This window comes from Chanodichthys erythropterus, chromosome 2 (assembly GCF_024489055.1).
Source record: "Chanodichthys erythropterus isolate Z2021 chromosome 2, ASM2448905v1, whole genome shotgun sequence".
NCBI lineage: Eukaryota > Metazoa > Chordata > Actinopteri > Cypriniformes > Xenocyprididae > Chanodichthys > Chanodichthys erythropterus.
In genome coordinates, this window is record NC_090222.1 from 25,286,541 (window position 1) to 25,298,547 (window position 12,007).

General features: G+C 35.3%; 1 protein-coding gene across 1 annotated transcript; it reads left to right on the forward strand.

Annotated features, from left to right (window-relative positions):
- The first annotated feature begins 720 nt into the window (after window positions 1-720).
- On the forward strand, window positions 721-11,292 carry faxcb (failed axon connections homolog, metaxin like GST domain containing b). The gene is made up of 6 exons (XM_067394369.1): window positions 721-1,356; window positions 3,364-3,499; window positions 3,759-3,955; window positions 6,339-6,556; window positions 8,066-8,182; window positions 10,233-11,292. Exons 1-6 carry the CDS (start codon window positions 1,097-1,099, stop codon window positions 10,523-10,525), a joined length of 1,221 nt encoding a protein of 406 aa, XP_067250470.1. The 5' UTR covers window positions 721-1,096; the 3' UTR covers window positions 10,526-11,292.
- Window positions 11,293-12,007: the final 715 nt, after the last annotated feature.

Sequence of the window (12,007 nt, forward strand, 5' to 3'; positions counted from 1 at the left end):
AAAATGAGTCTTCTTTTATTTGTACACCTACTGTAAATGTTTCTGTTAGTGAGGTTTGGTTAGATGTGTCTAAAATGCAATTTTACAAACAACTGCCAGCCTGCATGGAGAGCTTCTCAAGACTCCAGAGACACCAGCAGCTTCAAATACCTGTTTGCTGCTCAACACTGGCTTCTTCTTTTTTTATAGCTTCCCATTTATATACAATTATTTTTTTTGACAGGAACTTTACTTAATAAGCCTTTATCTGACCGAGTTCTGCTGTGCTCTAAATCACTCACAAATCTTATGACACTTCAATAATCTCCATTCAGTTTCACACAATATTAGTTGTATTCATGCCTTTTGCACAACATTGCACCATTTCATGCTTTTCATCTTCAGAAAGATCTTTCTTCCTCCCCATATTGCATAAGAACTGTGTCTTGCTTAATAATATGGAACAACCTCTAAGTAGGGTTTCCATTTACCCAAGTAGACCTGGCAAATTATTTTGTCTGAGATTGACCAGTTATCTAAAAAGACATGGATAAATAAACAAACAAACACTTTCTTAGAAAAACTAAAATCTGAATTCTACTGATATGACACTTGCATAATAATTTGGAACACAGTGTATATATCTATATATATGGATGATATATACATACACATGTATACATACACATAATATATAATATAATCTATTACAGTCTTTAAATAAGTCAAAATGCATGACGTAACTGAAGGATAAATTAAGAATAAAGAATTGAACGACCTTTTATATATTGTAACTGTTTAAAACGAAATGAAAGCTGTTTATCGCAAACCAAAATGTCCCTCATATTATGCTTAGGCCTGCGTATTTCGTTTAATAAAAAGCCTGAATGTGTTTTATTTGCTTAGTTTCCATGTGTGATGCGCCGTGACGTCACTCAGCTCCAGCACAGCAACAAAGGAGGATGCGGAGCTGCGTGCGGGAGCCAAATCCCGTTAAAATGCTTTTCTTTTGCTTTAAGAGGCCGACATAACACACAACCATGTAACAATTGTCCATATTTATATGGATAAATGAAGTGGCGTAGGATTCGTTGGAGGAAGCGGGGGGAGAGAGAGAATGTACTGGGTTGCTGGTTTCGCCTCCTCCCGGTCGTTCGTGGTTGATCTCGGCCGGAATCAGAGCCCGTCCTTCGGGTTGTGTGGCTCTGATGAGCGTCACTTATTTTATGGGTACATAGTTGCCGTCCCCGTGCAGGATTTCGGCGGGATCATGTCGGGATTGGTATCGGATTCCTGGTGGAGGAAGACGCTTTACATCACCGGAGGTGCCCTGTTGGCTGCGGCTGCGTATCTACTGCACGAGCTGCTCTCCATCAGGTCAGTGCTTCGGCCTGCAGTGATGTCACATGATATATGAAATTACCTTATGTTATTGTTTATAATAGCTCATCATAAATCATTTGTACATTTGAGCCGGTCTAGAGGGAAATGTAAATTAGTACGCACGGCAGTGCCAGAGCCATCTGAGCTCGCGTCCGCTGTGTTGCATCAAGTCACGTTTTCTACATTACATGCACAAGCGGTTTTTGGCCGCACTGGAGCGTATGAAAACGCCCTGTCATCAGTACTACTCAGCTGGAATGTCTCTTGTTTACGTTGGCATAGACCAACAGCACCTTACTTTCATTCTTAGTGCTAATGAAGCGTAATATGCGGCACGTGATCGTGACTGTTTACTTCACTGGATCGCGATGTCCTTGACTTGTGTTGTACAAGCGACCTTCCTTATCTGCTGGCCATTACCTAATAAATTCAAGGCGCTCCTATGCTATTGGAAGTCTTAACTTTCAGACTTACAGCTGTTTTTAATGTGGCAAAATACGTTTTATCGTCAAACAATACTTCACTGGGAGATTTCAGAACCACAAGCAGTGGACAGCGTCATGTTTGAGCCCTGAGCTCTGCAGCATTCAATTCATACTGATGCTTTACACTTTATCTATTCAGTTTGCCATGAAATGGAAATTAGTCTTTGATAATGACATAAAAAGACAAATGTGTGCAATAAACAAACATTAAACAAAAAAACATAAATAGACATTGGTAGTGCATCAGAATGTTCATTTTAGAGCCACATGAAAGCATCTGAAATGTAAAGCTGAGAGGGTGAGTGGAGTCTGTTTGGCCTTTTTATATTAAAGGTGCAGTAAGTGATTTCCGAGAAACGCTATTGATATTTGAAATTACCAAAACAAACATGCCCCTACCCAAAACGATCACACCCTTATCTTTATAGCTCCGCCCCCAAATTCACGAACGCGCTGCAAAAAATGCACCCCCCCCCCCCCCCCCCCCCCCAATGAGTGTATGCGCCCCTTACTGCTGATTAGCTACAAATGTGTTTTGGTGCTCAGGTCTGATCCACTTTTTTAACAGCTTTTCTCAGAAATTGCTTACTGCACCTTTAATTGAGAAAATAAGTCCTGGAGTGTGTTGTTTTGGCCTGGGCAATGACACGTGATAATTACATGCCACAAAACAGTGCATTAGGTAAACTTTCTGTGATCTTAATATGGTCAAGAGTATCTTTCTGTTACCATCATGGTTAATTACAGACCCACAGGTGGAATACTCTGATGTCATTTTATGTAATCATTATGCAAATGAATCTGCAATCAATTTCTGTTTGTATTAGGAATTTCTTTTTGTATATCATATTAAACACATATGTGCCCTGACAGGGTCTACTACACACTTAAACTGTGTTATTACTTGGAAATCTGTAGTTGTCGTTGGCTCTGAGTGTAGAAATCATGATTGCTTTTTATTAATGATCACTAAATGTGGACAGATTTGTCCTGTTTTAGATTAGAGTTTGAAAAATGTGAATTTTTCAGCCTGTTGTTTCTAAACTTGTTTGTGATCAGAATAGGAGGTTGTGTTGTTTTGTAAGCTTGTAGTTGCTGCTTGTAAAATAAGACCTGACTGTGTCCTCCCACACACATCCTGCTGTTTCCTCATAATTATAGTATAAGGTGTTTTCCACTGTACTCCACAAGATTTTTGGAGGCTAAATAGCTGCTTTTAAAGCTAAATTGTGTTCCTGTAAAACCATTTTCTTGCTGTACTTCAACTGGTAATGCATGACGCTTTGCAATGCTAGAGTGATGGAATATCCTTGGGAAAAAATATGATGGTAAAATGTGTACCGTGAAGTCATTTTAGATAAAAATGCATGGCAAATGAATACATGTAAAGTTTTCTTACATATGTCTGACTGTGATATTTAACCATCAGTATTTTGACTTACTATATCAATTCATATTGAAATCTCAAATAGGATTTGTTTGATTTTACAATATATGGTTGATCGCCTCCTTACAGGAAGGAGCAGGAGTTGGATTCTAAAGACGCCATCATCCTTCACCAGTTCTCCAGGCCAAAAAACGGGGTGCCAAGCCTGTCACCTTTCTGCCTGAAATTGGAGACATATCTGCGCATGGTTGATCTGCCCTATCAAGTATGCATGAAGGAGCCATATGGATTATTGAGTCCATTTCTTTTGATCAGTGGTTACATGCAGTTATTGGAAGTCACACCATCTGCTGTTGAAATGTCACTGAAATTCAAGAAAGCCCTTAGAAAATTATGTTTTTTTCATTCACATCCAGATGCTCTAGAATAAAGATTATTAAATTATTATTGTTATTATAATAAATTGCAAAAATAACTCTATTAACGGTTTACATCTTTTCACCCTCATATTTCTTTCTTTGCAGAATTACTTTGACGGAAGCCTCTCTTCCCAGGGCAAGATGCCTTGGGTTGAGTATAACTACGAGCAGGTATGCGGAACTGAATTTATAATTGACTTCCTGGAGGAGAAACTTGGTGTGAGCTTGAACAAGAGTCTGAGCGCTCAGGAGCAGGCAGTAGCGCGGGCCATCACCACGATGGTGGAGGAACACTTTTACTGGTGAGTCATGTGTTGGCATTCAGAATGAGTCACTTCTGCTGCTGAGCCGTTGCTGGAATGTGAGAGGCAAATATGCACTTATTATTGACAAGAGTCAATGGAGTTCTGCACAGTTTTTTGTTTAGTTGAGCAATTATTAATTTGAATGAAATCCTAAAGAGCCACTATTATGCTATATTTACATGTTCCTGATTTAGTTTCAGAGGTCTCCTACAACAGCATACTTGAATGCATACATTCAAGGACAAAAAAACACTTTAACTTTCTTATAATATGCATTGCAGCATCACAGCTTTTCTCACAGTTTTCTGAAACAGTTCAATCAAGAATCCGGTCCCTCCTTTCTGAGAGCCTACTCTGCTCTGATTGGTCAGATGGCTCAGTCTGTTGTGATTAGTCTACCACATGTGTCGGAAACTAAACCCTCATTACCATATCTGAATTTCAGCTTCCTCAGCACTTGTATATACACTGATACGAACACTAACAGTGGCGGTTTTACCGTATCAATTTGAGCACGAATCCTCCTTCCTTTGGAAGTGCATGCAAAGTGGATTTGCTTTCGCAGCACAGAAAACAGTGTCTTCTCGACATGTCGACAACACGAACAAACTCTTCCAGGCCTCAGCTACAACTACAGTGTTTGAGGGCGGGTCAAAATGACATCATTCGCTGGCAGCCAATGAAGACCATAGGCTGGTATTATGCAAATTACAAAGTACAAGCTGCCATACACATGACTGATTTTAACTAGACTTTAGTTATTAGCAACCTTTGTCATTTTTGTAATACTTAATCAAAGTGAATGTGTTCTTTTATGAAAAAATATTTCAAATTTCTATTCCAAATTGTAATATTTAAATTGTAAAATTTTAATCCTTGAAAACAGCCATTTCTATTTGCATAACAAAATGAATGAAAAGTTGTATGAGTCCATAATAGTAAATTCTTACAATAAAAATATGCATGATAAGCTTGGAGTGTACATCTGGCAAGATTTGCAGTGCTTGCAGCAGATTTCTAAAGAAAAAAAATAATGAGTGGTGCTGAAACATAATCCTACAAATTGGGTATACTAGAGTAAGCATTATACTTAAAAAAAAAAAAAAAAAAAAAAAAAAATATATATATATATATATATATATATATATATATATATATATATGTATGTTACGGTGGGGGAAGAGCAATGGTATAAATACTCTCCTTTCTTACAACCTAATCTCATTATTTTCATTCCTTTTGCATTATGAGCTTTCTTCAAATGAATTCAATTTTTTTTGTTGTTGTTTCTTTTTCTGTTGCATTCTGTCTTCACACTGCCTAGAAACGCTTTACACTGTGCTATATATAGGCTCGCACATGGCTATTGATTGAATAATTCATAGGTTTGAATATCTGTGTCCACTTTGGAGTGGTATTGTGTATGTCAGCTGAAAAGCTTGCTGAGCTGGGACATTTATTGAGCTATAAATAAGAGTTATGATACAGTACTGTTTCATGGAATTCATGTATTATGTCTTTACAGATTAAAATGCCATATTGGTCAATGCAACATGTTTGAATAAAGTCATTATTTTTGGCACAGAACTTACTCTCTTTGAATCTGATTCAAACCTGATGAAAGGCTGATTGTAAATTCCAAGTGGTGAGTTCAAACCATGAACCCAAAGAGCGCTTAAAGCCATTTTGGATGAATGACTTTTATTAATGCATTGCCTGGTGTGCAAAGAAGTTAATTAAAGACAGCTTTAATTAATTTGATTCAGATAATCACAGAGCAGAGAATTAATTCAAAGTTTAATCTCAAAGGCCAAACTGAATTTGTTTTCTGTGATACTAAAGCTGCACTCAGTTATAATAAACTCTGAATTATAAATAAGCCCATTTTATGAAGAATTGCTTGTGCTTATGATCAATTATTTGTTGTAGATTTCATTTGTAAGTTGTTTTGGATAAAAGCAGCTGCTAAATAAATGTTTTATGCATTTAAATAAACAGTACATGCATACGTATTAGAGCACAGTAAAGTTTTAAAATATCTTAGTCTAAACTACGTTTTATTCTATGGTTCTTTTGCATGTTATAATGCATTTACACTGTTATCTGCTTTCTAAAGACTTTAGGTAGAAAAAAGTATCTTTCAGGTTTTTAACTGTAAGAAATCAAAACAAATCTACATGTGGTTTTGCGAAGTCTCATCACTACTTGCAAAATGTATTGCTTTAGAAAAATGACAATATAAAAGCCAATTATTTATATCATTATTAAACAGTTTGTCTTCATCATATGACCTTTTTTCCCCCACAGTACAAATGGCTCTTTATACATACTTATGGAGGGAATCACTTCTAAATCACTCTTCTCTCTCTTGTCCTCACAGGACCCTTGCATACTGTCAGTGGGTGGATAATGTTCAGGAGACTCAGAGGATGCTGGACCTTCCCGGACCCCTCAGTGACCTGCTCAAATGGATCCTGTGTCAGCTGACTGGTGGGATTGTAAAGAGGGAGATGTACTGTCATGGCATTGGCTGCTTCACTAAAGAGGAGGTTTACACCCTCATGGAGAAGGACATGCGCACACTGGCCACACTGCTAGGTGAGTACTGACATGTTTTTGTGATGAGATCACAATATTTAAATGTACACTATGTAACTTTAAAAAACAAATCTGCATTCATTTTAAAATACATTGCTCAGCTGTTGAGTAATAAAAACACCATTTCCACATCGCTTTTGCATTTCAAATCCTTCAATTCTCACCATCTCCGAAAAGCCAAGCCAATGTTGATTCTCATTTTCTTTTTACCAGCAGTCTCTCCTCTGTTCATTGTGACAACTAACTTATGCCACTACCAGTAGCCAGAGCAACTTTTCTGTATTTACATACAGTATATGACAAGAAACGCACGAGCGAGTGACTTATACACACAATCTCTCCCCTCTAGGTCTAAAATATAATCACTTATAATAGACTTACCATAGTGAATCAGTATAAGACGTTTTGGAAGAAGGATTGACTCATTATTTAAATAGTTAATTTTGAACGAAAAAAGTTACATAGTGTACCTTTAATATTTTACCAAAAAAATTATGCTGTTCTTTTGAACTTTATATTCATAATATAATCCTGACAAAATAAAAAAATCATAGTTTCCACAAAAATATTAAACACCACAATCGTTTTCAACATTGATAATAATAATAAGAAATGTTTCATAAAGACCAAATCAGCATATTGTAATTATTTCTGATTGATCATGTGATGCTAACTAAATATTTTAAAATTTATTTAAGAAAAGTTTCTTAACTTGTACAATTATAATATTTCCCAGTATTACTGTTTTTATTATATTTTTGAAAGAATAAATGCAGCCTTGGTTAGCAAAAGAGACTTCTTTTAAAAGCATTTAAAAATCTTAGTCCCCAAACTTTTGAATAATCGTGTAACTATGTTGTTTCCAGGCCATAAATTATTTTTTATCAAATATACAGCCAAACCAAAAATTATTCATAGATTTTTGATATATTTAATATATTTTTACTAGTGGGTGCAGGACACTATAGTTCATTTATGTAAGTGAGGATAGCAAAATAAAGTAAACTGTGACAAAAATTGAATGATGAAAAATGATAAAAATTTGGAACCAAAAATTACTGAGACACTTTGACCTTACCATGTTTTGCTCAAGTGTTATCTGACATAATTAAGATTAAACACAGTTTAACTCTGAGATCTTGTCATATTTTATTACCATTGTTTTAAACTATAGTGAATAAACTGTATTAATGAATGAAATGTTCAAGGTGTCTGAATACATTTTGGTTTGATTGTATAAGCCAATATTTTTTTGTTCCTGCAAGTTAGTATCATATAGCTCAAGTGTCAGTGAAACTACACCTGTCACAAAACATGAAGACATGTCATCACATGGAGTTGTAGTTTCATGTAATCCATATCCATCTTATAACTGAATAAACTAAAGGGTATAAATATGTTTTTGTAGTGGCTGTTTTAAAGCAATGTGTTTCTGAGACAATTTTAAAGAAGTCTATTATTTGTCTTACATTATGGCTGGGGGTTAATATTTATTTTCCGGTCTCTCAGGGGATAAGAAGTACATCATGGGTCCGAAGCTGTCCAGTGTGGATGCCACAGTGTTCGGTCACCTTGCACAAGCCATGTGGACACTGCCTGGCACACGGCCCGAGCAGCTCATTAAAGGTGAGCAAGACCTCACAACTGCAGTTTTGCATTCCTAATAGAAACATAACAGTATGCATCAAATTTTTGACTGGCCAATCAAAACATAAGCGGTAATATTTGGAGAACAAAAGGGAAATTCATGCATGTCTTGAGTTTTGGATGTTGTGGTATTTAAAGGGTGTGTTTATCCAATAATGTCATTATTTACTCAACCTCATGGTGTTCCAAACATGCATGACTTTCTTTCTTCTATGAAAGACAAAAGGAGATGTTAGACTGAATGGGGATGGGTACTCTAATAAGGACAAAAAGTAAGGTTTTCAACAAATTACATAAATTAAGATCTGTTTCTGATCATATGGCTTCAGAATATTCAAAATATAGTGCACAAGTCATTTGGATTTTGTTTATGGGGTAGATTTGTTATTTTTGGAGCTCGACAGCACATTCACTTAATTTGAAAAAAGAGCAGTGTGAACATTCTGATTAACATCTCCTTTTGTGTTCCACGGAAGAAAGAAAATTACACAGGTTTGGAAAAAGTGAGTAAGGTATTGGAATTTTCATTTTTTGGATAAACTACTCTTAAATTGTTGTGCCCTTGCATGGCAGTTTGTTGAATGTTATTAGCCAGTATATCCACTAGATGGCATTATAGGCATTTATTTGTGCTTCTGCACATTACAGTTAGGTTGCCAATTCAGAATCCACCTCAGCACTATAGAAATATATTGCGGTATTCTTAATGAAGTTATACTCTTAGATTAAAGTTCAATGGGTTTCTATATAGAACCCTAGACTTTGTGACTTAATTTTAAGAATCATATATATATATATATATATATATATATATATATATATATATATATATATATATATATATATATATATATATATATGTGTATATAAAAGTTTGGAACCACTAAGATTTTTAATGTTTTTAAAAGAAGTTTTGTCTGCTCACCAAGACTACATTTATTTAATTAAAAATACAGTAAAAAACAGTAATATTGTGAAATATTATTACAATTTAAAATAACTGTGTACTATTTAAATATATTTGACAAATTAATTTATTCCTGTGATGCAAAGCTGAATTTTCAGCATCGTTACTCCAGTCTTCAGTGTCACATGATCCTTCAGAAATCATTCTAATATGCTGATTTGCTGCTCAAGAAACATTTATGATTATTTTCAATGTTGAAAACAGTTGTGTACTTTTTTTTTCAGGATTCCTTGATGAATAGAAAGTTCAAAAGAACAGCATTTATCTGAAATACAAAGCTTCTGTAGCATTATACACTACCGTTCAAAAGTTTGGGGTCAGTAAGAATTTTTATTTTTATTTTTTTGAAAAGAAATGAATACTTTATTCAGCAAGGATCCATTAAATCAATCAAAAGTGGCAGTAAAGACATTTATAATGTTACAAAAGATTAGATTTCAGATAAACACTGTTCTTTTGAACTTTCTATTCATCAAAGAATCCTGAAAAAAAATATTGTACACAAATATTTTGTACAATTGTACACATTAAATGTTTCTTGAGCAGCAGATCAGCATATTAGAATGATTTCTGAAGGATCATGTGACACTGAAGACTGGAGTAATGATGCTGAAAATTCAGCTTTGCCATGACAGGAATAAATTACTTTATGAAATATATTCAAATATAAAACAGTTATTTTAAATTGTAATAATATTTCACAATATTACTGTTTTTACTGTATTTTTAATTAAATAAATGTAGCCTTGGTGAGCAGACGAAACTTCTTTTAAAAACATTAAAAATCTTAGTGGTTCCAAACTTTTGGACTGTACTGTATATACTTCTACATAAGGAGAAATATCTTAAATGATTGCATAATACTTTCATGTTTAATGGGTTATTTAAATTTTTTCTTGTGATAAAGTATATTTATAAGTTGTTTAATTCATCAAATGTAATAAAAATTAATAATGAATGAAAACTAAATTAATTAAAACTAAATCCATCACATTCAGCTAACCCCGTTTGACAGGTTTTAAGAAAGCTACACAATAAACAATTCCGTCTATCTGTCCACAGGAGAACTGATCAACCTCGCCATGTACTGTGAGCGCATACGGAGGAAGTTCTGGCCCGAGTGGTTTGTGGACTTAGAGGACTTCTGTTATGATAGCGACAATGACAGTAGCGGGACGCCCACCTGCCTGATGGACCTTGGTCTCTTTTCCAGGACCGACACTTTAGAGGAGAGCGATCTAAGCCTGCCTTCGCATAGTAACACACACTCTCATGACTCAGACCACTCTGGACGCTCGCTCTCAGACTCGGACATTGAAATAGATGGCTCAGATGTGGAGCAGGTCAAGGGTTAAATCCAATAGAGGCACACAAAACTGATATTGATATATCATGCCTGGATGAATCACACTTTGATGGACCTGAAGTACAAACAAAATGTGTGTATTTAACATGCCCAGTCGTGGACATGTACACCTCAAAATTTACACCACAAAAGTCGGACGCTCGCTTTAGTTCCCTTTGTGTGATGTGTAAAAGATCATCCGTTCTCAGTTGTATATCTTGGACAGTCACCTTTTGTAAAAACATTATATCTCTTCCATCTTTCTCAGATGTCTTACATTTGTCCACATTTTCAGTATGGTTTTTAATTGGCATTCATTTCAAGGAAACAACTGAATTGAAATTCTACTCACTGAATTTGTAAGACCAGTCAAGGCATTTCTATACATCTATTTCCTCTCAAACGTTGATCAAACATTTGCTCCAGAAGAGAATTATGTAGCAAAACTCTAGCTTGCATGATTCTAGGATGTTTTTGTGAGGTTGACAGTTCAATTTTTTTCTTAAATTTAATTTAAGAACATTCTAAAATTTCTAAATCTGTGTGAATTCCTATCTTCTGTTTAAAGTTGGCTTGAAAAGGACATTGCAATAGTCTTTTCTGATGTATATCGGGGTGAAATGGCTTCTCAAAAAATGTAGGGCGGGACTTGATTTTGTCCATCGCAAATTGATTGGATCGTTGTGGTTTGCTATTGGTCAATCTCATGTGAGTGACAGGCTGTCCCACCCTCACGCCAGTTAAAGGGATAGTTCACCCAAAAATGAAAATTTTATGTTTATCTGCTTACCCCCAGGGCATCCAAGATGTAGGTGACTGTTTCTTCAGTCGAACACAAATGATGATTTTTAACTCCAACCGCTGCCGTCTGTCAGTCATATAATGCATAGCAATGGGAACTTCATCTATAAGAATCAAAAAAACATGCACAGACAAATCCAAATTAAATCCTGCTGCTCAGGACGGCACATTGATGTCCTAAGACACGAAGCGATCGGTGTCGTCACAATGTGTCGTCACAAGCTGCAGGGTTTAATTTGGATTTGTCTGTGCATGTTTTTTTGACTCTTATAGACAAAGTTCCCAGTGACACGCATTATATGACTGACAGACGGCAATGGTTGGAGTTAAAAATCATCATTTGTGTTCTAATGAAGAAACAAAGTCACCTACATCTTGGATGCTCTGGGGGTAAGCAGATAAACATCAAATTTTTATTTTTGGGTGAACTATCCCTTTAAATTGTTGTGGCAAGAGGGAGGGGAAGTTATTTTGATTAAAGACTATGAGGGCACATGAACTTAAAGAAAAGTCATTTTAATAAATACTGCAATATTCCATTAAAAAAAAAAAAATTCAGTTTTGACTTCATAGTGACTTTAAACCTTCCTGCTCCCATATGAAGATTTATAAAGCATTTAATCCTGATTCTACCTGCTTAAATGCATAAAATAACTAAACGAGAATCCAATCTTCAGACATATTTAGGCTA

Excerpts from the sequence above, each read along its gene's own strand:
- faxcb (XM_067394369.1), top strand. The coding sequence starts at position 1,097 with ATGTACTGGGTTGCTGGTTTCGCCTCCTCCCGGTCGTTCGTGGTTGAT. Across the intron at positions 1,357-3,363 it reads CACGAGCTGCTCTCCATCAG|GAAGGAGCAGGAGTTGGATT; the intron begins GTCAGTGCTTCG and ends GCCTCCTTACAG. Across the intron at positions 6,557-8,065 it reads CACACTGGCCACACTGCTAG|GGGATAAGAAGTACATCATG; the intron begins GTGAGTACTGAC and ends CCGGTCTCTCAG.